The sequence below is a fragment of the Mesocricetus auratus genome, unplaced genomic scaffold (assembly GCF_017639785.1).
Source record: "Mesocricetus auratus isolate SY011 unplaced genomic scaffold, BCM_Maur_2.0 Super-Scaffold_100013, whole genome shotgun sequence".
In the NCBI taxonomy this organism is placed as follows: domain Eukaryota; kingdom Metazoa; phylum Chordata; class Mammalia; order Rodentia; family Cricetidae; genus Mesocricetus; species Mesocricetus auratus.
Genome location: NW_024429196.1, coordinates 23,803,129 through 23,828,708, shown reverse-complemented (window position 1 = coordinate 23,828,708; position 25,580 = coordinate 23,803,129). Strand labels below are relative to the sequence as shown.

The window sequence follows — 25,580 nt, the reverse complement described above, 5'->3', positions numbered from 1 at the left end:
ACGATTATATTTCACCAAGAGAATGAGATTCTGATGGTGTTTCCTCTTACCATCTTAATCTGACAGTAAACAGCAGGTGGTGGGGTGAGGGAGGGATATTTTGTTTTGTTTTGTTTTCAAGACAAGGTGTCTCTCTGTGGTTCTGGATGTCCTGGAGCTCCCTCTGTAGACCAGGCTGGCCTCAAACTCAGAGATCTGCCTGCCTCTGCCTCCTGAGTGCTGGAATTAAAGGTGTTTGCCACCACCGCCTGACATAAAGATATTTTAATATAAGCTTAAACATAGGCATTAAGAAAAGGGGAGAGGGACTCAGAAGAAAGTAAGACATACCTGAGAATAAGCAAGTCAAATAACTATTGCCTTTAATTTTCTTTATACAGGGGGAGGAAAAAAGGATAGGAGTATAATATACAAAAGACATTTTTTTTGAGACAGGTTTTCATGTAGCTGGGGATAGCCTCAATTAACTTCTGTTTTTCTGAGGATGACCATCAGTATCTGACTCTTTTGCCGGTACCTACCAAACTCATGTGTGGGTACTGGCTGCTCAAGAGAAAGTCATCAGAATATGTTTTCAAAAAAATCTTTCCAGACTTCTTTCAAACAGCCTTGTCTGAAAGTAGCTGTGTTAGAAATGAGTGGACAGAGATAACCCCCTTTCTTTTCTTTGGTGAATACTTTATAGGTCAGAGAAAATGCCTTCTAATACTTTTCTGTTGTACAATGGAGAGAAATACCTTTGCTAACTGAGAATATGTGTGTTTCCCTTTAGCCAGTGGGTTGTGTTTGGGACTAATTTAAATGATCTCAGTGTGCCTGTGTTGTCTATTCATCGCCTCCTAGATGTGTGATAGTGCTGAAGAAGGGGTGGACAGTGACACTGTGAATATGTTCGTGGTACACCCGACTACTCCTGCTCAGTATTTCCATGTGCTTAGGCGACAAATGATCCGGAATTTCAGAAAGCCTCTCATCGTTGCTTCTCCCAAAGTGTTACTTAGGTACCCTGTAAGTAGAAAGAGCTTGCTCATAGGTTTTTTTTAACCTTGTATTCTATTTCTCTGGTGTTTTGCATTTAACTGTATTTATTTTAAGTTTAAGTTTTATCTGGTGTGTGTGTGTGTGTGTGTGTGTGTGTGTGTGTGTGTGTGTGTGTGTGTGTTGTGTGCAGTAGCCCTCAGAGGCCAGAAGAGGTGTTGGATCCCCTGGAGCTGGACTCAGAGGTGGTTATGAGACAGTCAGCGTGTGTGCTGAAACCTAAGCTCAGGTCCTCTGGAAGAGCAGCAAGTGCTCTTAGCCTCTGAATCTGTCACTCACTCTCAAGCAGCTGTTTTGTGCTTTCTCTATGGTTCCTTCAGTATTCTCAGGAGCCTTGAGATGTCACAGGAAATTCAAGAAAAGTTGTATAATCCCTTTAGGACTGGTTGGTGTGTGTGTGTGTGTGTGTGTGTGTGTGTGTGTGTGTGTGTGAGAGAGAGAGAGAGAGAGAGAGAGAGACAGAGACAGAGACAGAGACAGAGACAGAGACAGAGACAGAGAGAGACAGAGAGAGACAGAGAGAGAGAGAAAGAGAAAGAGAAAGAGAGATGGTGTTATTGTTTTATTTTTTCTGGAAGGGCTCTTCTGATACAGATATTTTGAAACAGAAGTCTCAAGCCAAGTCAAACTGTAAATTACTACAATGGTCAGCTGATTCTGAGTACAAAAGGAGAGGCAGGCGGATCTCTGTAAATTCCAAGCCAGCCTGGTCTACACAGTGAGTTCCAGGACAGCCTGGACTATATAGTGGGATACTGTCTCAGATAACAAAACAAAAAAACCAAACCAAACCAAACTGTCGTTTGGTAGAGACAAAGCATGCTCTTATCATTTTGGTTTGAAATACACAGAACAGTTTTTTGGAGAACACTGTGTTAGTGCACATGCTTGAGTGCAATTCTATGCCAGAATTCTGGAGCTGTTTTTATAAGGTCTGATCTAAGTTACAGCTATAGTTCTTCTCCAGTCATTGACGTGAGTATTGCTGTTTCTTTACTGTAGGCAGCTGTGTCAACTCTTCAGGAAATGGCCCCAGGAACAGCATTCAAACCTGTCATTGGTGATTCATCAGTAGATCCAAAAAAGTAATTTGATGTTTCTTTGTCTCTTACTCTGGGTAGGGTTTTTTTTTAAATAAATGAACAAAATTTCTTATATCATGTTATAATTTTTCATGTGTATGTATGTGTCTGTGCATACATATGAGGGATTGAATATACTTGCCTTACCATGCTAGGCAAGTATTTTACCGCTGAGCTACATCTCAGCCCCTCTCCTTATAGGCGTGTGTTAAGAGGAGTGTGTATGAAAGAGCGGACTCTGGGGACAGATGTTGCAGAAGGAGAATTGCAGGGCTCGGCAGATGACTGAACCCAGCAGCAGAGCCCCAAGCAGCTTTATTGCAACACAGTGAAATCTAGTCGCCTCTTTCTTCTGACACAATTCTTAAGGATCTTTCTGTCCACACCATTGCCTGCTTTGTCCCCAACAGTGTTAAAACCCTCATATTCTGCTGTGGCAAACACTTTTATGCCCTGCTGAAGCAAAGAGAATCTTTGGGGACCAAGAAGCATGACTTTGCCATCATTCGAATAGAGGAACTCTGCCCTTTCCCACTGGATTCGTTACAGCAAGAGATGAGCAAATACAAACACGTTAAAGGTAAAGGCTTGTTTCTGTTTTTCAGATACTTGAAGCCTGTTCACACTATTTCAGATGGAAAGAGGTGGGGGCAGTGAAAGGTACTGGAAAGTCAAAACTCTTGGAATCCAACGATATGTTTTGGAGTATCACTAGGGCCATGACTCTCTTGGTGTCCCACTCAGTCTTCCCACTATCATTAAACATAATTTCTTGAGAATTTGTGGGTCATTGGTTCTGTGCCATTGTATGTGATAATTGCAATATAATTGTAAATGATAAAGTACTTAGGATCGGAAAATTTGATATCTGTATGTACCACACAGAAATTGATTACAGACCTAAGTGCAACTGTAAAACTATTAGGAGAAAATCTCTATGAACTTGTTTGGATGGAAAGTTTTTAGTGTATTATCAAAATTGGGCTTAATCAACATGAAAACCTTACATTGTAAAAATTATTGTAGGGGCCTGGAGAGATGACTTGGTGTTTAAGAGCACTGACCGGGCTTCCAAAGGATCTGACTCAATTCTCAGCACCACATGGTGGCTAATGACGAACTGTAACTCTAGTTTCAAGGGATCTGACTTCTTTTGGCCTCTGAGGACACCAGCACACATGTGGTGCATAGATATACACGCAGGCAGAACACCCATACCTCAAATATATTTAAAATACAAAACAAAACACATATCCCATAAACCGAGGGGACAAAGCAACTGGAACCCCCACTCACCACTGCTGGCATTGTTAGTGATTGCAACAACTCTGAAAGATGGTTTCTTACTGTATAAACCCTGATTTACCATGTAACCCAGAATTCCCACAGCTGGTTTACCCAGAAAATGAAAACAGGTTCACAGGAAAATCTACCTACAGGTATTTTTAGCAGCTTTATTTGTAATTGCCTCAAGTTGGAAACAGTCAAAGTGTCCTTCATCTAGGGAATGAATAAACACAGCTCCCCTCTAGCAAGAAACGTGTATATTATACTCAATAAAACAGGAAATAGGGCCGGGCGGTGGTGGCGCACGCCTTTAATCCCAGCACTCGGGAGGCAGAGGCAGGTGGATCTCTGTGAGTTCGAGACCAAGCCTGGTCTACCGAGTGAGTTCCAGGACAGGTTCCAAAACAATACAGAGAAACCCTGTCTTGAAAAACCAAAAACCAAAACCAAAAACAAAAACCAGGAAATAGGTACTATATGTTGTGCAGGGCCTCAAGGATGTTATCCACAAGAACTTGGACAAATCACGAATGCATTTTGGTAATACACATCAGACTCAAAAGGCGACACACTGTCCAACTCCATTTATATGGCATTTTGGTAAAGGTGAAACTGCACAGTAGACAAAAGACTGATTGTTGCTGACATTTGGGACTCAGAAGTGTACTGACTGCAAGCAATCACAATGAGGAGACTTGGGGTTGAAAGAACTGTTTGCATCATGATTGCTCTGGTGAACACAAAACTATGTACTTGCCAGAAAGAATGGAAAAAAGGAAGGAAAGAAGAAAGGAAGGAAGGAAGGAAGGAAGGAAGGAAGGAAGGAAGTACGAAAGCAAGCATTAGGAGTTAGAGGTGGCTCAGGAGTTAAGAGCCCTTTCCAGTATCTATATTGGTGGCTTACAATCACCTGTAACTCTAGTATCCAATGTCTTTTTCTGGCCTCCTTGGGTACCAGGAGCACATGGCATACATTTATACAGACATGCATACATACATATAATAAAAAATTTAAGATGTTAACATGTTGGAAAATTATATATTTAATTGAAGTTGCAAATTTATCTATTTACCATTCATTCCTCTCCACTTCTTGGTATATAAGTTTATATGAGGTGCTGAAGTAAATTTTTTCTTTTTGTAGATATTATTTGGAGTCAGGAGGAGCCTCAGAACATGGGACCATGGTGTTTTGTTTCTCCAAGGTTTGAAAAACAATTGGCCTGTAAGGTGAGTGCCCATTCTTATATATCCATCCATCCATCCATCCATCCATCCATCCATCCATCCATCCATCCATCCATCCATCTTCTCTTTCATTTCTCTTAGGGTAACTAGATATGGGTTTTTATTACCAGCTTGCCCATTTATTTAAAATTAAGCAAAAACCTTAGTGGCACATGCCTATATAAGGAGGTTGGGGTCACTTGAGCTTATGAGTTTGAGATCAGCTCAGGCAACATAGTTGCATTCCAATACATAAAGAGGAAGAAGGAACAAAAAGGAAAATCTAGTTTTAGATTATTTCTTTGGGAGAAATGTTAAGTTTATGGAGCCATCTATGTATTCAGATTACAGGGTTAAGTCTTACTTGTCCAGAATGTTTAGAACTGGAAGTATTTCAGATATGTGAGATTTTCAGATTTTGGAGTATTTATGTACACTTTCTAGGCTGCAAAGCTTTAAAAAAATTCCAAAATCTGAAATGCCTCACATCTGAAGACTTTTTAAGGACTGAAATGATATTTTCAAAATTCCAGAGTTTGGAGAATTTCAGATTTTGGATTAAGGATGCTTAACTGTAACCGTATGTTATAAATGTGTTTACATTCCAAAAAAACTATGAACATTGCATGTTGTTACTTTTCTTACTATTTCCCCATAGTGTCTAGTCCAATTGCCAGATGTTGGCACTCTTCCAGACATGTTTATAATACTATTAGACTATATGTCTTTATTTTCCTCAGGAAAGGAGAAACAATGAGAGTAGTTCTACCTCTGTTTGTCTTATTATTCTATGTGCATTGGAATATAGTTCATTCATTTAGTATGAGTTTGCTAGGCTAAAATCATTTTCACATGAAATACATTTAGTTAAAAAAACTACAGTTAAGATCAAAAGATAGATTTTTTTTCACTTTATCATGCCTGAAATTCAGGGGTACATATTACCCTCTAATCTGTTCTCTTTAATTCAATATTTCTTCTTGGCTTGAACAAGCTAATGGAGAATATATGTACCTTCTTGATGGAACTGAGCAGAAACTCCGATGCACTCAAAATGTCATTTGATTCTTCCTTGCTCCAATGACAGCTCCGACTTGTGAGCCGGCCCCCTTTGCCGGCACCTGCAGTGGGAATCGGCACAGTGCACCAGCAGCAGCATGAAGACATCCTCACCAAGACCTTCGCTTCATGATGTGCTTTGAGAAAACAGGGCAGCCTTTTGAGCAAAGTGCTGTAGAGGAAACCTTGCTTCCTCCCCTGTTTCTCCTTCCCCCTAGCTATCCTGGAAGTCCGTGGAGTGACTGGGACAACTGACTCTGGAATAAGTGAAGAATAAGCGGGAAAACTGATGTTATGAGTAATGAAACAAGATAGTAGATTTTATGCTTTGCAGGACAATAGTGTTTGTTATGCTTTGATTATATTTGAATGAACTAGAAAAGGAGATGACTAACCATGTATGGAGCTGTGTATAGGCAATGTATAGGCAGCTCCAACACTACTATTTAATTAGTTTAATGCACATAACTTTTCTTAATTTCCCCCTTTTTAGAGTCCTCTGAACAGCATTTTTTTTATATCATCTCTGAGCCACTCTTCGTAATGTTCCACCTGATATCAGTAAAATTGACCCTCCTGATTTGTGTTCTTTCAGGGTTTATCCATTGTCTTTTACTTACATTCTGTTAAATACAAATTTCTGATTGTATGATCTTCTAGCCCTGTACTGAGACAGTGTCTCATGTTGTCCAGATTGGCCTCATACCCACTATGTAGCTGAGGATTACCAACTTTGAACTTCTGATCTTTTTGCCTCTACTTCCTGAGTGCTGGGACTATTTACTTGTGCAACCATGCCTGGTTAATGCTGGTGATGATGATCAAACCTACAGTCCCGGTCCTTAATAATCTTTCAATTATAAGGTGTTAGCTGTATTAAAACTGAATTGTAATTTATTTTTACCATTAAGTTCCCTCTCCCTCATTATATTGCTGTGACATTTTCTAACCCCACCCCCTCCATAGCTTTGGAACCTGTCCTGGAACTCACTCTGTAGACCAGCCAGACTTAATGCACAGAGATCTGCCTGCCTCGGTTGGGACTAAAGGTGTGTACCACTGTCCAGAGACATTTTCTAACTTTTTAATTAACTTTTGTGTCTGATAGTTGGATTTTAGTATCAGGTTAATCACTTTTCTGTCTAAAAGTTCCAGGTAAAATTATGATGAATGTTTGTGCTATAAAGTATATTATTTTTTAGCTGTCTTCCCAAAGCCAGGTACTTGGGGTTTCTTAGAGGTCACCAAGTGAGCCATTCCGTTTGGACTTAAGCCTAATGTTGGAAGCAAATCTAAACAGTAGCTGTGTGGCTTCATTTGAGTTGGTTCTGAGGAGCATCTACCATGTACCATTCTTGCTTTATGATACTGTTTTTGTAAGGTGATGGGGACACATGAAGGACTAGAATGCATCTGTTCCCTTTCCATGTCTAATGGCAATGGGTCATGTCTTAAATCATTAATGTATGGGCAATTCTAGCTTAGTGATAGATTCATAATGTACATCTTTTTGTTGGTTTGTTTTTGGTAGATTCTCACTATGTACTTCTAGCTGTCCTGGAACACAGATCTCTCTGCCTCTGCCTTCTGAGTGCTAGGATTAAAGGTGCTAGGATTAAGCACTATGCCAGATCACAGTTTACATTTTAAAATAATTCTTTGGTGTACTTATTTAACATTTCTTTAGTATTTGTTTCCCTTTTCTGTGACTCTCCCCCTCCATTCTTCCCTCCTTCCCTCCCTCCCTTTTCTCTGGATCTGGGTATCAGTTCTAGAACCTTGTAATTATTAGCTCTACCACTAAGACAGTCCTTCAACCCTTTACCTCCCTTTCCTTTCTGTATTCCTCAGTCATTCCTTCTTGTGTCAAGGCTTATAAATCATGTAATTTAGTGCTACTTATTTAAATCAGTAAAATTTCAAAGACCTGTTGAATAAGAATAACAATGGTTCTTAAAAGACTTTAAAACTCTAATTATAAAATAAGATGGAAGTTAATATATTTAAAAATATTTTGTCATTGGGCTGGAGAGATGTTTCAGAGGTTAAGAGCACTGGCTGCTCTTCCAGAGGTCCTGAGTTCAATTCCCAGCAACCTCATGGTGCCTCACAACCATCTGTAACAAGATCTGGTGCCCTCTTCTGGTGTGCAGGCAGAATGCTGTATACTTAACAATAAATAAATAAAATTTAATATATATATATATACATATATATATATATATATATATATTGGTTTTACGAGACAGGGTTTCTTTGTATTATTTTGGAGGCTGTCGGTCCAGCCTAGCCTCGAACTCACAGAGATCTGCCTGCCTCTGCCTCCCGAGTGCTGGAAAAATATCTTAAAAAATATTTTGTCATAGTTGGGCAGTGGTGGTATATGCCTTTAATCCCAGCACTGGGAGGCAGAGCCAGGCAGATCTCTGAGTGCAAGACCAGCCTGGGCTACAGAGGGAGTTCCAGGACATCCAGGGCTGCACAGAGAAACCCTATCCTAAAAAAATTAAAAAAAGGAAAAAAATTATCTTGTTCTTTCTGAATTTTTTTCTTAACAATGTACCTCACAAGTTTACTATTTCGTGTTATGGTTTTACCTACATGAGCCATGAAAGTATGTTCTGTCTCAACCACATTTTGTTTTGCAGAAAAGAACATTTGAAGAATTTCAAATCAGACATACACTATTGTATTTTATTCCTCTTCAAAATGTGATATTAGCCTCTCATATTTGCTATCCATAATTATGCTTGTTTAATGTTCAGTGGGGAATAGAGCTGAAATTATGTAGTTTGTAAGTTTAAATATTAATAACCATGGGAGAATTTTAATTTTGATTGAAATGATGTATTTTTCTTAGTAAAATAAAATTTTCTACCTTCTCTAGTTTGCCTATAATATCTTGGAAGTCTTACTACTTTAAAAAAGATTTATTTGATTTGTGTGTGTAAGAGAGAGAGGGGGCGGGGAGGGTCGAGCTTGTGAGCATGTGAATGCAGGTTCCTGCAAAGGCCACAGTTCTAGATCCCTTGGTGCTACAGTCACATAGTTGTAAGCAGTCAGATGTGAAGACTGGGAACTAAGTTTGAACTCTCCAGCTACATTTTTAAGATTCTTGAAATGTCAATACAAACAGATTTCTTTTATAAAATGGATGGAAGTCACAGATTATGAATCAGTGCTTTTAGTCTTGAAGTTCCAAAAGCTTCCTGTACATTTCTCTTGGATATACTTGGATGTTTAATTTTTATGTCAGCTTCTCAGAGCTCATTCTACATAAAATAAGCATGTTTTGAGGGAAACGTTAGTATTATCACTATCTTCTCTTACTCATATGGATAGCCAGATGTATTAAATGAACAATAGTTTAAAAAATAAAGTTATTTCATCAAGAAATATTCTGTTGGGCGGTGGTGGTGCACACCTTTAATCCCAGCAGAGGCAGGCAGATCTCAGTGAGTTCAAGGCCAGCCTGGTCTACAAAGTGAGTTCCAGGACAGCTAAGAGTATACACAGAGAATCCCTAACTCAAAAAACAAAAATAAACAAACCAAAACCAGAAATATTGTATTGGGTTCTTCTACTTATATCATTGTTTTTATTTTGCCTTAGAAATACACAGAAATAAAGATAAGGCTTTGGTCCTTGACAAACTAGCAGTCTGTGGATAAAAAAATAGTTTTGTTTTTTCTTTTAAGACAGTGCTTCCCTGTTTAACCCTTGGTGCCATGGCACTGGGTATGTAGATCAGGCTGGTCTGATCTGCCTCTGCCTCCTGTGAGCTGGGATTAAAGTGTGTGCCACTATGTCTGGTAGGAGTGACTATAGATGTAAATTACCTGTCCTGATCCCCTGCTCCCAAATAACCACTCAGAGTCTTAATATAAATTATAAATGCTCAGCCAATAGCTCAGGCTTATTACTAACTAGCTCTTTCAACTTAAATTAACCCATATTTCTTATCCAAGTTTTACCATGTGGCTTATGGCTTGTTACCTCATTTTCATACATTTCCTGCTTTCTTTGGCTGACTGGCCCTCTTCTTCCAGAGTCCTCTGTGTCTGGCTGTCTGGCCTATACTTCCTGTCTAGCTATCTGCCAGTCATCTTTTTATTAAACCAGTCCAACTGACAAATCTTCACAGTGTATAAAAGGATTATTCCACAGCAAGGGACTTTTTATTTGTTTTGTTATTTTATGTGTGTGTGTGTTTCTCTTAATGTACATACGTGTATTGTGTGCATGATTGGTGACTGCAAAGGTCAGAAGACAGCATTGGATCCCCTGGGATAGAGTTATGAATGACTGTAAGCTACCATGTGGGTCCTGGGAACTTTTCTACTGCTGTGATAAAAGCAACTTGAGGGGAAAGGGGTTTATTTTACTGTACAGTTCCATATCATAGTCCATCATTGAAGGCAGTCGGAAAAACTGAGCCTTGAGGAACCTAGAAGCAGCAAATGGAGCAGAAGCTCTGGATGAATGTTTATAATTCTTTTTTAAAATTCTCTCATATATTACATCTTGACCAGTTTCCCTTCCCCTTCCCCTAGTCTCCCCCCCAACTCCCCTTTTTTCAGTCTTACCTCCCAGGGACATCCACCAAAGGTGGCAAAATATGCTATTGTAAGACCAGGCACATACTATAAAAATCAAGGATGGATGAGGTAACTCAGAAGGAGGAAAACGGTCCCACAAGTAGGCAAAGGAGTCAGTGACCACCCCTGCTCCCATTGTTAGGAATCCCACAAAAACACCAAGCTACTCATCCCTAACATACATGCAGAGGACCTAGGTCAGAAACTACAGTTTCTTGGATCTCTGTAAACCCCCATGAATCCTGGACAATTAATTCTGTGGATGGTGTTCTCTTGGTGTCCCTGACCTCTCTGGTTCCTCCAATCCTTCTTCCATCTACCCTGCCAGACTCCCAAGCTCTTTAATGTTCAGCTGTGGGTTGCTGCTTCTGCTCCCATCAGTTGCTGGTTGAAGCCTCTCTGGTCTCTTTGAGAAGGAATGTTTCTCAATGGCTTTGTTATCCTGGCTTTCTCAGCCTGCTATCTTATAGTGTTCAGGACCACAGTGGCATTGCCCTCTGTGAGCTGGTGTCTTCCACATCAATCATCAATGTAGAAAATTCTCCATAGGCATGCCTTCAGGCTAATATTATAGAGACATTTTCTCACTTGAGAGTCATTGTCAAATGACTCTAGCCAGTGTCGAGTTGATATAAAACTAGCCAGCATAGAACTGAACCCAAGTCCTGTCCAAGAGCAGTAAGTGTTCTTCGATGTTGAGCCATCTTTCCAACCCAAGAGATTGCCTGGGTGGATATGCTAAAACAAATTGAAGACTAAAGGTAGAATGACATAGATTAGGTAACACATTGGTCAAAGAAATTTTGGGTGGCATTTAGGAAATACAGAAAGACTGAAGAATAGTAGAGGAATTAATTACTCCATTTAATCTGTGGAATCAATCTTTTCTTGGCGTACATGAGATTCTTATCTCAAGAAAAAGAGGAGGAAGTGGGGGATGGGGATAAGAAAAACAATGACTAACAAAGTAAGATGAAATATGGATGGGAGATTACTCAAGGTATTGTAGCTTTGTCACACCCTCTCCTATAGATGGCATCTTTTCTCTTTTCTCCCAGAATTTGAGTAGACATTTCTGGCTGCCTCTATACACTGAATAAATGAGACTCATTTCCAGTGGCTTCCTTTGGCACTAAGTTGCAGTGTTGTGGGGAGGCCCAGTAATGGGAAGCCAAATGGGTGTGTCAATGCTCACAGTATGCAGATGGCCAGATCTGAGTGAGAGAGTCTTAGAAAATGCAAATACCATGAGAAACTCCTTTCAGGCCTCTGCAAGACCACCCTAAAGGTCCCTACCCCCACTGCAGATGCTTCTCTTGTTTCTTTCTTGGCTATAGTTCTGAACAGGAGAGCATATCTTTGGATTTGATTGATGACTGACAGTATAGGATGTCACCTTCGAGTCAACTTGTTGCAGCAGACTTTAGAACAGAGACTTGATTTTGGGGTGTGGTTTAATGTTTGAGTGAGGAAACCTAGTCTGAGGGTCTTCTTGTATACTAGTGTCTCAATTTATCTTTACCTTCCATACCCACATGAAGTGACCGCTGCTGTCTATATTTTGTCCAAGTATTTCATCTGGGTTGATTGCCCATTCACAGTGTAGGGCTGGTTGATTTCTTACAGTGTGTGTGTGTGTGTGTGTGTGTGTGTGTGTGTGTGTGTGTGTGTGTGTGTGTGCGTGTTTTAACCACATGCTGTGTAAGAAGGCACAAATTGGAAAGGTAGGAAGAACCACCAGAGGGGTCAAAGAACTGACTTTAGCGAACTCCTTCAGTCGCAGGAGACATAAAACCTTGATGTCTGTACTTTGGATATAGGGGAACGAGCATGGTAGTAAACTGGAGAGTACTTTTGTAAGCTATTGTATGCAGTGTGTCATCAATTTTTACAATCTCTAAGAAGTTACAATTAAAATGGGGCAAAGGAAAAGGCTGGTTCTGGCAGCTCAACCCTAGGCCTCAAGGGACCAACAGAATGCCTGGACAAGGAAACCTAATCTGGGAAAACCAACTCTGAAAAAGGAAAAACCCTGGGTCCCCAAGGCCTCAGGGAAGAACTGGAATTGAGCAGGACAACCAAGACACGCCCACTATGGCAGGTAGCCCCGCCTCTTGGCGTGCAGCTCCGCCTCTGTCGCCGCGCCCGCGGTGACCATGGCAACGCGGCGGCCGTAGTCCAACGGTTGGGGCCAGGTCTGGGGGCGGGTCTGGGAGGAGCTGAGAGCGCGTGTCACATGACTCGTGGGCGGAGCCTTGCGGGGACGGCGAAAGCGTGTCCCAAGCCTCTTGCCGCTTAGGCCAGAGTCGTGAGGAACTGAGCGAGAGCAGCTGCGAGGTGGCCGGTCCTTGCCGGGTGTCCTGAGCCGCCGCCATGGGCAGTGAGTGTGGTGGCCCGAGCGGGAACCTCAAGGGTCGCGGGTCCCTCAGGGCTATGGGCAGTGGAGCCGCTTCCCCCATGGGGTCGTCACAGCGGCCAAGGATGCGCAGGCCTCGCCGGGGTCGCCGCGGATGGCACGACCTGGGGGCCTCCGCCAAGTCACCTCCGGTCAGCGAGGCCTTGCCCGGCGGGTCACGGGGTCCCAGAGGTCCCGGTTTGCGCCCCTTAGGCGGCTGGGAGTGTGGATGGCGCCGAGAGGCCATTGGCTGGGGGGCGGGGAGTTAGGACACTCCTTAGCTTGGACCACTCGGGATTTTTCTGGATCTTAGGAAGCTTTTTTTTTTTTTTTAATTCCTCAATCACGCTTCCTTGGCGTGTTGCGATGAATACGTCTCCCTCATTTTTTTTTTAATGTGATTCATTGCATGTGTTTTAGGGGAGGAAAGGCATGTGATCGGTAGCTCAGCATTTTCCTTGAAATATTCATCCCAGTCATTCTGTAGTGTTAATTGAAAACTGTAAGTTGGTGCAAGCCGTAGGGTCGAGGCCTCGTATTATGGGAATCCTTCCAGGGCCCTGGCCCAAACATTCATTCTCTTATGTATTCACACAAATATTTACCTAGCAGTTTACATGTTTGTATAAAGGGATACCTCACTGCAGGTCCAAGCGATGCACCCAATTGGCCAACTGGTAGACATTTGGAAAGGAAATAGAACAGACCCTTGGCCTTGAATTACGAATGATAAATGGAATTCTCAGGGTAGGCAATACATGGCGGCACGCAACAGCATCGTTTGAACCTGGACACCAGTACAGTAAATCATAAAGTGGCAAGAAATCTTGGAGGGTAGCTTGAGAAAGAAAAGGAATAAGGAGACTCTGGGGCGTTTCCTGGTGTGACCCATAGATTTTTTTTTTTTTTATTACAGGTGAATGTTTTCAGAATTTAGATATACTTTCAAAATAGTCTAAACCTGTACTTAGATAACAAACATGGCAATTATAAATTCTCACCTGCATCAGTGACTTCCACCTCTGTGAATCCAGCGGGACTTAGGAGATAGGCCTGTCCCTAAACCTTGGTTTATCCTATTTTATTTTACTTCAGAAGTGGTGTGGGAAAGCAGTAGTTTCTAATGACGTGTAATTGCCGTTCTTGGAGGTGATTCTTGTATGTAAATACTTTGATAAGGTTACTTGGAGAATGACCAGGCTGTGAATGTGGTTAACTGAAATGAAGTAGAGTTTGTAGGCTTTAAAAAGTTGCCTGTAGGAGATCCTGATTTTGTGTTTTTGCTTTTTTTTTTGCCTAGTGAATGTTGCTATCTTTAAGCTGCTTAAATCAATACTTCAGGTTAAGCTCATTTCCTACTATATCATCCCTGGGAAAGGTTCCCTCTGTTCTACTATCTGCTAGTGCATTGTCAAAGTAAACTGCATCTGCTTATTTTTCATAGTGGTGATCTGAATGTTTACTGTTGTGTATATATACATAAGGATTGGGTTTAAGCACAAAGAAGCAAAGTCATGGTTCATTACTTACTTTCCTTCATTATTTACTCAGTAGCCATTTGGGTGTTTTATCTCTTGCAGGCCTACTCCTTTGAACTTGAGAACATCATGATTATTTAATTTGGGTGGATGGGAGAAACAGCTGTTAAAGAAAATTTGTTTTTCAAACCGTTCAAAGATGCATTTTTAAACTTGATAACTTTTTTTTTTGCAGTCAAGTTTTTAGAAGTTATCAAACCTTTCTGTGCAGTTCTACCAGAAATTCAGAAGCCTGAAAGAAAAGTAAGTATAATATTTTAGTAATATAGCTGGTAACAAAGTGAATTACTCAGCCAAACCACCAAGGTTTATTTGTTTACCCCAACTATTTCTGGATAAGTGGAAAAATGTTATTTCTCTTGCAAACAACTTCAGGGAATGGATTCTCTTCTTTCACCATCTATCTGGACGGGGGAGGTAGGATTGGACCTGGCCTGGGCTTTTAAAAATCCCGAAGCTCACCCCCAGTGACACAACTCCTCCAACAAGGCCACACCCCATAACCATTCCCAAAACAGTTCTACCAACTAGGGACTAAACTTTCATATATATGAGCCTATAGGGCTGGCCTCTTTTAAAACACCACAACTATCTGGCTGGCCCTGGTTAATAGACCTTTTTAAGACTAGGTAGTATTCTTATTCTATCAAAAATGTTGCTCTAAGTTATGATGTTTCCAACCCAAGTGCTTCTTGGCCTGTGTGTTAGGTAAGATACGATATTCTCCTGGCCACGTTGGTATTTTATAATTTCTTTAGTATACGATGTGTATATTGCTAGCTAATGATATTAATCTGCTGAGTGTGTTTTGATGAGTACCAACTGTTTTACATAATAAATTACAATTGTGTAAGTATATACCTCCCATATTTTGAATTTTTGTTTGGAAAGAAATATTAGGAATGTGTTTAGAAGGTATCATACCGAAACCACATTGCTCTTCAATCATTGAGCATATTTGGAATTGGGATATTTAAAAATTCAGAAATAATATTAATTCAAATTTTCCAGCTATCAGGTATCCTCTTCCATGCTTTTAATATTATCCCTGGGAAAGGAAATATTAATAACCAATTAGGAAATTATTAGGAAATTAATAACAAAATAGGGACATAGAGAGTGATAAAGCTTTTGTTGGACTTACTGTTTTATTTTGAAGTACTTTTAATTTTTAATGATTTGAGATGGTAGAGATGGCTACCCAGTTTTACTTTAGGCATAATCAAAATTTTCATAGTTTGTGAATATCTTAGGATTCCTGTGTAAAGTTGTTCAGTATTTCATGCAGTTCCCTTTCTGATTGGAATGTGCATTAGATCTGCTTTACCTTGCCTCCTCTTCAGTTATTTTCCCTTATACAGAGTACATGAAGCATGGTTTTTGTTTTGTTTTAAGACATGGTTTCTCTGTGTAGTCTTAGTCCTGACTCTGTAGACCAGGCTGACCTCAAGCTCATAGAGATCTACCTGTCAGCCTCTGCTTCCTGAGTGCTGGGATTAAAGCCATGCACCACCACTACCTCTCAGTCATGAAACATGTTTATATTTATCTTTTTTTTTTGTGGCAGCACATGGGTTCTAATTGGACATAAAGACTTAACTATTATAAGCTATAGTCAAATCTTTCTAATTTCATAAGTACCAAGTGGGTCAAAAACCTTAATGTAACACCTGGAACTCTGAATTATGAGAAGAAAGACTATAGAGAAAGCATCTTAAGATACAGGCATATGTAGAGACTTTCTGGATGGAACTCTAGTCACTCAGAAGATAATGTCAACAGCTGACATGGAACTTTCATGAAATTAAAAGTTTCTGCACAGCAAAGGAAAAAGCATGCAGAGACAGCATACAGAACACGAAAACTCCTCACTGACTGTACAGCTGACTGAGGATTAACATCTAGAATATACAAAGAACACAGAATACTGACAAATAATACCTTTCTTTTGGAAAAGAAGAGACTTAGGTTTGATATGCTTGGCTGTTTATCTTAGCTGGAACAAGTTAGGGTGTATAAAGAATAGGAGCATACCTAATGGGGAGTGGTAATGGCGCCTTAATGAGTTTTGTTTGAGTTTGTTTTTCTTGGTTTTGATTGATCATTAATTTTTGCTTCTGTTGTACAGATTCAGTTTAGAGAGAAAGTACTATGGACTGCTATAACACTCTTCATTTTCTTAGTGTGCTGTCAGGTATGTACCAGATTACTGAATATATGTCTGTATTATTTTAAGGTCTTGATTAGAAAAACTGATAAAATAATATACTGAAATATATTGAGTGCTGCCTTTTTTGGTAAGATTTATTTTTATTTGTGTGTGTGTGTGTGTGTGTGAGAGAGAGAGAGAGAGAGAGAGAGAGACGAGAGAGAGAGAGAGAGAGAGAGAGAGAGAGAGAGAGAGAGAGAGAGAGAGACAGAGAGACATGTACAGTTGCCCATGGAGGCCAGAATTGGGTGTCAGATCCTCCACAGCTGGTGTTATAGGTAGTTGTGAGCTACCAGTAACTAGTGTTGGTTCTGAGAATTGAAATTGTGTCCCTTGGAAAGGCAGCAGGGACTAGCTTTTTTTTTTTTTTTTTGAGCCATCCCTTCAGCTCTGAGTTCTGCCATTTTTATTTATTTGTTATCTGGGGATCCAATCCAGGGCCTTGTGCATGCAAGGCAAGTACTGTATGACTGAGTTGCATTATAAGCGGGGCATAATTATTATTATTGTTAGTACATTGTTTGTATTTTGGGTTTTTTGAGATAGGTTTTCTCTGTCTACAGTGTTTCAAAGCTGTCCTGAAACTTGCTTTGTAGACCAGGCTGGCCTCAAACTCAGAGATCTACCTGCGCTCCCCCAAACCCCCACTCCCATCCCTGACTGTCCTGGAACTTGGTCTGTAAACCAGGCAGGCTTTGAATTTAAAGATCATCCTGCCTCTGCATCCTAAATTGGGATCAAAGGTGTGGGCCACTATATCCTAGCTTTTTTAAAAAAATACTGTGTGTGTGTGTGTGTGTGTGTGTGTGTGTGTGTGTGTGCTTGAGCACGTGTTTGTGCATGCTTGCCTCATACCATGGCATGTGTGTGGAGATCAGAGAACAGTTTGTGGGAGTTGATTTTCTCCTTTCACTCCATGGGATCCAGGAATTAAACTCAGGTTGGCAGGGCTGGTTGTAGGTGCCTTAACGAGCTGAGCGATCTTGCTGCTCCATGTATGTTGAAGAATGAAATGTTCATTAAATGGTCATTAAAATACTTATGCTACTGTACTTGATTTAATGTTTTCTTTAGTATAAACACACACACATAGAAAGTATATATATATATATATAAAAGCAAGCATTTATAGTTCATCCCCCCATTAAAAAAATCTAGGGAGGTATATGTACAAATAGTTTTAACTGCACATTCTGAAGTATTTTGGCAGATGTATACACCCAAGAAGCTAGTACAGAACATTTCTGGTACTCTCAAACGCTCCTTGTAATGCTTCATCCACTGTTCCTTACCCCCAGTCCTAGGCAAGCCTTCATCTGCCCTTTATCACTATGATTTGTCTTTTCTAGAATTCCACATATATGTATGTAGTCAGGGTGTGTAGACTGTATAATATTTTTGAGATTTATTCTTATCAGCAGTTTTTGTTTCTGTTGTGTGAATATGTCACTGTATTCACTTATCCATTGACATTCTGTTTGTGTGCAACTTCTGGCTGAAACAGGTTGTTGTGAATGTTTGTGTACAAGACTTCCTGTTCTCAGGAGAACGTGGCTAGGATAGTGTTGCTAGTCTTGCATGGTAACTGCTCAGTGCTCTTTGCCTGTTGTGCACCCCCAGTTGAGACTCCCGTGTGTCTTTGTGCTAAGGTTCTGTTTCTTTTCTTTCTTTCTTTTTTCTTTTTGGTTTTTTACGAGACAGGGTTTCTCTGCCTCTGCCTCCCAAGTGCTGGGATTAAAGGTGTGCGCCACCACCGCCCGGCGGTTCTGTTTATTTTCAACTAGCTCATCTATTGTGAATAGTTACTGTCCTAATAGGTGCAGTTTTAGTTTGAATTCTCTTGGTAAATGATAGTGAGCAATGTTTTTGTGTGTGATGAATATTTGGTGAAGTTTCTTTTTTGTTTTGCTTTTTTTTTCAGAGCCAGGGTTTTTCTGTGTAACCCTGGCTATTCTGGAACTTGCTCTGTAGACCAGGCTGGCCTTGAACTTAGAGATGTGCCTGCCTCTGCTTCCCAAGTGCTGGGATTAAAGGCAGTCCCTACCACTGCCCAACATCAGTGCTTATTCTTGAGAGGGGTTTCTATATGTCTGGCCAGAATTCATTATGTAGACTAGTCTGGCCTAGAACTCACAGAGATCTGCTTGTTTCTGCCTCCTGAGTGCTGGGATTCAAGGTGTGTATCATCATGCTCTTTGCATTTTCTTGATTGATATGGGAGGGCCCAGCACATTGTGGGTGGTGCACCATGAGGCAGGTGTTCCTGCATGGCATAAGAAAACAGAACAAGCCAATAGTCATAGCTCCAAGACCTCTGCTTCAGTTCCTGTCTGAGCTCCTTCTCTGACTTCACCAGATGATGAAATAAACCCTTTCTTCCCCAAGTTGATTTTGAACTTGGTGTTTTTTTCACAGCAATAGACCCCCTAAGTAACACAGGGAATATGAGTTATTAATGCCATAGATGGATAGAAAGAGATGCAATAGCATAATGGGGGCTGTGAGGAGATTTGAGGCCCCAGCATCAGAGACAGCATGGTGGGTCTCTGAAGAAAGGAGTCATCCCACATGACGGAAGTATGGGTCTCTTCTTATACATTTCTGAGAATGGGGGATGCTTCACAGCCTGAGCCTACAGTCAGCCTCTGTTATTCCCAAGCAGGAGACAGGAAAGAGGGTAAAGAACAAGATGTGTGGCTATCAGTGCTCACTTTGATGTGAATTTACTTCTCAGGCTAGAAAGATGTTGGCACCTGGAAGTCTGTTAGCTAGGAACTCAAATGTCTCAGTAGGATGGATGCCTGCTGGTATCTATGGCAGGGGAATGCAGCTGGATACATTGTGTTTGGAGCAGCTGCTGGATTCTGACATTCCATTTTACACTGATCAGGTAGGAAAAGTCCTGCAGCTTTGTTTATTGAGAAGGACCAGCTCTAGGTCCTTTATATTTCCATAGAGACATCTAGAATCATTATGTGTATTTTTGTAAGAAAGTCCTTTGGGAATATATGTATGTGCTGCTTTGCTTTTTTTAGGTCAATTTATGAGAATTTTAAGGTTGATTTATGAGAGTTATCTTAAATATTGAGTCTTCTAATATAGGGGTCAGCAAACTTTAACCTGTAAAAGTACAGATAGGGAAGTTTTGGGATTTAAATCATTACCCAGGTCCCAAGAAGGAAACATAAAAGAATGACCTCCAGGCCTAGTGTCATTGGCCTGTGATCTTAGCTACCCTGGAGACTGAGGGGCTTAGTCAGCTGGACAGCTTAGAGAGACCTGTCTCTAAAGTTAAATGATAACAAAACATAAAAACACTCCCTCTCTCCTGACTCCTTAGGGTGCTTATGTAAGGTAGACATATTCATTATTCCATCATAAAAAATACTCTTCCCCCCAACAATTTTTACTAGAAACCAGTGCTGTTTCTCAGGAGTGTCTCATGCTGTGGCACATTTATGCCTTTGTGTTACCTAGTTTCCTTGTGTTTATATAATTGCTAAGTGGCTGCTTTTTGTGTTTCTCACGTTTGAGCAGATCTGCCCAGTGTGGGTAATTTCAACTGAACATAAAACAAGTTCTAGCCAGTTTTCTCTAGCTTGAGGGAATGGTGGGAGGTGAGATAAGCTGAGATCATTACATTAGATGCTTCCAGAATCCTGCATTTTTTTTTTCCGGTCTGTCTTGAGCTTCTTACCACCTTGCTCTGGAGGTTTATATTCCATTCTAGTTCTGGTCATTCCTCAGTCCTCAAATTTAGCATAGCCCCATAATCTTCAGTTCCATCCTAGAGGCTCACCCTCATCGATCAACTTCCCTCCCTCCCTTCCCCCCTCTCCTCCCCTCTTAGCTGCTGCTTCTATTTCCTCTGAATGAAAATGAAGAATCAAGCTATCTGTAGTTTCCTTTTCTCAACATTTGGAATGTTAGTGGCACTCTGGGGATTGTTAGCTTCACATGGTAGTTGGTAGGCAGCTGTCTACTGATCTTCAGTGTGCTGCACCATGGCTATTAGTGCTTTGAATCTGTCACTTTTTTTCTTGTTTAGTGGCTGCATTAGTTGCTCTCCTCTCTGTGACAACAGACTTCAGAGAAGCAACTTAAGAAAGGGATAGTTTCCTGTGCTTGAGGGTTGGTCCATGTGGCAAAAGGGTGGCTGGTCACATTGTGTCTGCTGTCAGGAAGCACAGAGAGAGGGAGGGAGGGAGGGAGGGAGAGGAGAGGAGAGAGGGAGAGAGAGAAAGAGAGAGATGAATGCTGATGCTGAGCCTGCATGATCCCTTGACCCAACCTATGAGGTCTCCCATTTTCAGGAGGGCACTTCCTTCTTCAGTTAAACGCCTTTGGAAATACTTTGGTATACATATTCAAGCTTGTTTCTTAGGTGATTCTAAATCCTACCAAGTTATCTAACAGTCAGGCTAACTGAACAGCTGCTTTGGAGATGTTTTCCTTTTCTTATGACTTTATTTTGGATTAGCTTTTATTCTTATATTGTTTATATTTTATTATGTGTCAGGGGGGAAAATTCTGTAATGTAACTGCAACTTGCCATCTTGTTCATTTTTAGCACTAGGGGTGAACCCTGACCCTTGAGCATACTAGGCAAATACAAGCCCATTCCAGACCTGCAACTTGCAGTCCCATCCATTTTGGCTTTCCACTGCTTTTGAAGATTTCTAGTGTTCATTTTTCTGTATCTCCATATGGTTATTAGTTCAGGTTTCCATTAGAATGTGGAGTGTTTGGGTTTTCCAAAGTACTGTATTATGTTAGTAATTTGTCAGATTTGCTAAAAGAAAGACTTTACAGAAAATCAATTTAGCAACTTATTTGAACGTTTAAGGACTCTGACAGCACCAGAGGAAGTATAGATGGTTCTATTCCAGGGGCCTTAGATAGGGACTGTCCCTTTCGTGCTAATGGGTTCCTACACAGTGACTTCGTTCCTCCTCACTTGTCACAGATTCAGGGTGCACACAAACCAGCCGTGCCTTCTGCACTACCAATTCTGTCACCTAGCTTACTAAGAGTTCAAATATTCTAGAGATTCAGTTATTTGAAATTTCTGGCGGCATATTTTGGAGCTTAAAAACTTTTTTTTTTTTTTTTTTGGTTTTACGAGACAGGGTTTCTCTGTATTGTTTTGGAGGCTGTTGGTCCAGCCCGGCCTCGAACTCACAGAGATCCGCCTGCCTCTGCCTCCTGAGTGCTGGGATTAAAGGCATGGGCCACCACTGCCCGGCGCCATCTCCTTGGTTCTTAAATCAGGGTTGTGGTCATTCTAGTTGGTGAATAATCTCAGTTTACAAAGTCATTCCATGTCTTGGCAAATACATGTGTTAATTTGTTAGGAGTATTTTTTTTAATTGTGGTGAAAAAAATGACTAAATTGATCTTTTTGCTACTTTTAGATGTATAGCACTGTTAGGGGTATTCCTCTGCACTTACAGGAGTATTTACTAAGTAATGATCTCTGGTGTTTGTTAGAGAACTTTAAGCTTGTTTTACTAGAAATAGCTAAAAGGCATTGTAGGCCAAGCAAGTGCATTTTAAATTAAGAGTGTCCTTGTTGTTTCATGAAGTGTTCTCTATGATGTTTCAGATTCCACTGTTTGGGATCATGTCATCGGATTCTGCAGATCCCTTCTACTGGATGAGAGTTATTCTTGCATCCAACAGAGGTATGCACTCTGACCCCCGTCCTGCCATCATTAAGCAGCTGTTTTGTTTTTGTTTTTTTTTTTTTTTAACGAGACAGGGTTTCTCTGTATTGTTTTGGAGGCTGTCGGTCCAGCCTGGCCTCGAACTCACAGAAATCCGCCTGCCTCTGCCTCCTGAGTGCTGGGATTAAAGGCGTGAGCCACCACCGCCCGGCTGTTTTGTGGTTTTATATGGGCAACTAGAACAGAAATCCATTGCTTAGGAGGAGAAACCAGCTTGTAATAGTGACACTAGGTTTATTGTGTGTGTGTGTGTGTGTGTGTGTGTGTGTGTGTGTGTGTGGTCACGTGTGTGTACAGTGAAGGTCAGAGGTTGATTAGTGTCTTTCTTGGTCACTCTCTACCGTATATATTTTGAGACAGTGTCTCACTATGTAACCCTGGCTGGCCTGGAACTCTCAGATCTTCCACTTCTGTTCTGCCAATTCTGGTGGTCTAGCTAGTTAGTTTACTCTATACAACCCATGTCTGTATCCTGAGAGCTTGGATTACAGGTGGACCACCACACCAGCTTGGTGTTTATGTGGGTGCTGGAGATCGGAACTCTGTACTCAGGCTTGTGCCACAAACTCTTACCCACTGTGCCATCTCCTTATTAAAATCCCATGTTTGCAGTGTCGGGAGGTGATGCACTGGACCATGAGGCCTCTTACATTTCAGAAATGGTGATTGTATGTTTGGGGGAAATAATTGAACAGATGGTAGGGTTTTTGGTAGTTTTTTAGATTATAGGAGTAATATTAGTTCATTTACTTATTAAAATCGTGTGTGTGCCAGGCATTGGTGGCGCACGCCTTTAATCCCAGCACTCGGGAGGCAGAGGCAGGTGGATTTCTGTAAATTCGAGACCAGCCTGGACTACCAAGTGAGTTCCAGGACAGCCTCCAAAGCCACAGAGAAACCCTGTCTCAAAAAAGCCAAAAAGAAAAAAAGAAAAAAAAAATCGTGTGTGTGTGTGTGTGTGTGTGTGTGTGTGTGTATCTCTATGCTCCTCCATGCTCACACACATCACAATGAGCATGTGGAGGTCAGAGGACAACTTCGTGGAGCTGATCTCTCCACATGGGTTGCAGGGATTGAACTCAGGTTGCCAGGCTTGGCACAAAGCCTTTAATCATTGAGCCAAATCACCAGCACCACCCTCTCCCTTTTTCTCCCCCAAATTCATTAACAGTTTCATATATTCTGGTCACACTCATCAGCATCCCCATTTCTCATCACTATTAGCGACATCCATCAAGTCCCATCCCATTTTCCTGTCTCTTTTTCTTCTTCCGTTAGCTTATTTTTATGTTTATTGGTGTTTTGCCTGCACGCATGTCTTTGCACCACATGCATGGCTAGAGCCCACAGAGGCCAGCACAAGATCCTCTGGAACTGGAGTTACAGATAGTCATGAGCTACCATTTGGATACTGGGAATCAGACTGGGGTCCTCCGGAAGAGCAGCCTGTATTCTTAATGCTGAGCCGTCTCTCTAGCCCTTGTTTTTATTTTTGTTTTGTGACCTAGTGGGCTTAACCAGGGCATGGTTGTGGAGCTGTCCACTGGAACTGAGTAAATTATCGTAGCAACATGACCGAGGACAAATGTTCAGTGGCTCAGTCTTGTGCAGTCTGTTTATAAGCTCTGTGTCTGCTATGGGTTAGCGAGTGCCATGGCTGTAACATGCGCACTACAGCATTTCACAGCCTTTCTCCCCATCATTCAGCTCTTCTATTCCGTCTACCTCTTTTTCTGAGATGTTCTCTGAGCATTGGGATGGTGGTGGTAATATGGTCCTTCCCCTGAAGACTGAACACTCAGTTTTCACTTGTTTTCAGCACATTGGCTGAGTATACTGGATTATTTTAGGCAAGTACTCTACCTATACCCCACCTCTGTTCACTTTTTTTTTTTTTAATTTTGTGTTGCTGGTGATTAAATACTAGGTCCTTACATGTTAGGTGGCATGCGACCACAAAGCTATGTTATATCGCATTACTTAAAACTAAAAATGTATTTGTGTATGTGTGTATGTGCGCTTGCATGTCAGTGTGTATTTACAGGTCGGAGAACAACTTTCAGGAGTCAGTTTTCTCCTTCTACCATGTGGATCCTGGGAGATGCACTCAGGTTGTTGGGCTTGGTGGCAGATGCCTTAGTCATCTTGCTGGTCCCAACCTCTTAGTTTTTACATTGTTTTCCTGCTTTGAAGCTGGATATTGAACCTAGAGCCTCATGTTCTCTACAACTTAGCTGTACCTGCCAGCCCCAGAATGCTTCTTTCTAAAAAGACTTAGTATTTTGAGTTTAGAATTTATATAAATTAAAATTTTATAGTACAACACGTTTTATCCATTGCATGTTGCTGGTTTGTTAATAAATGGTATTTTATTAATGTTTAACAATGGGAATTTGTTAATATTTACACATATTTTATTAAATGTTATTCAGGACTGGAATGTTTTAAATTGATCTGTACTAGTTAGGTACAGAAGTTGTTTACGTATTTTCCTTCCTTTACAGGAACATTGATGGAATTGGGTATTTCCCCAATTGTAACATCTGGTTTGATTATGCAGTTATTAGCTGGAGCCAAAATCATTGAAGTTGGTGATACACCCAAAGATAGAGCTCTGTTCAATGGAGCCCAGAAACGTGAGCAATAATATAATTAAGGAGCTTTTTCCAAATTTGAGGGTGTTTGTGGGAAAGATGTTTCCTCTAGTTTTTTGGTTTCGTTGTTTTTTTATCTTTGGTTGTAAGCATGTACTCCTTTTTTTGTCAGTATTTGGTATGATCATTACCATTGGGCAAGCCATTGTGTATGTCATGACGGGGATGTACGGGGACCCTGCGGAAATGGGTGCTGGGATCTGTCTCCTTATCATTATACAGGTAAGAAACTCTGTGTTTTCCTATGCTAATAAAGCAGGTTGGTCCCTTTTTTCTAGCACTTCTGTAGGTGAGTGACATAATCATTTTCTTCAGAATCATTTTAATTGTAGTATTATTACTGAAGTGACATACATGTTGTGTTAGTTTAAAAAAAAGTTTATTCTAAAAGCTTCATAGTCTGTCACTTAAAGACTTAATGGATGCCTCTCTATCCTTGTTCTCTGATACGCCTTTCCACATTCTGATGTCTCTGAAATCCTGATTTATTCCCTCGGTAAGCAGTGCATTTCTGCTGTTGCTAGCCAGGTGGCAGCAATGGGACATTCAACACCCATGTGTGGCTGTCTGCTTGACCATAGCTGCTGAGATGAACATTTTAGCTGTTGGTTACTTTATGCACTGTTGGTATAGTAGATGTCTGAGGTTACTTGTGGGCTGAAGTCACTTCAGAAAATCCCCATGGTGGTATAACTCCCAGTCCAAGTTGTTTGGGAGGCTGCAGGGCAGTGTTCTTGAACCACAATTAAGAGACAAGCCTGTGCAAC

The 25,580-nt window shown here is 41.0% G+C and overlaps 2 protein-coding genes across 3 annotated transcripts in view; both read left to right on the top strand.

The window, feature by feature from the left end:
• The window catches only part of Dhtkd1 (dehydrogenase E1 and transketolase domain containing 1), a 41,115-nt gene extending 34,540 nt beyond the window's left edge, over positions 1-6,575 (top strand). The window contains exons 13-17 of the mRNA XM_040755523.1: positions 844-1,008; positions 2,041-2,123; positions 2,531-2,700; positions 4,552-4,637; positions 5,722-6,575. Coding sequence (XP_040611457.1) covers positions 844-1,008; positions 2,041-2,123; positions 2,531-2,700; positions 4,552-4,637; positions 5,722-5,826 — 609 coding nt within the window. The 3' untranslated portion in view covers positions 5,827-6,575. The remainder of the gene's footprint in view (positions 1-843; positions 1,009-2,040; positions 2,124-2,530; positions 2,701-4,551; positions 4,638-5,721) is intronic.
• The window catches only part of Sec61a2 (SEC61 translocon subunit alpha 2), a 31,601-nt gene continuing 11,876 nt past the window's right edge, over positions 5,856-25,580 (top strand). The window contains exons 1-6 of one of the 2 annotated variants that reach the window (XM_040755524.1): positions 5,856-6,742; positions 14,400-14,467; positions 16,353-16,418; positions 22,039-22,117; positions 24,664-24,795; positions 24,926-25,035. In XM_040755524.1, the coding sequence (XP_040611458.1) occupies positions 6,706-6,742; positions 14,400-14,467; positions 16,353-16,418; positions 22,039-22,117; positions 24,664-24,795; positions 24,926-25,035 (492 nt within the window). In that variant the 5' untranslated portion in view covers positions 5,856-6,705. Of the gene's footprint in view, positions 6,743-12,514; positions 12,672-14,399; positions 14,468-16,352; positions 16,419-22,038; positions 22,118-24,663; positions 24,796-24,925; positions 25,036-25,580 lie in introns of those variants that run through there. The other variant, XM_040755525.1, reaches the window with a different exon arrangement.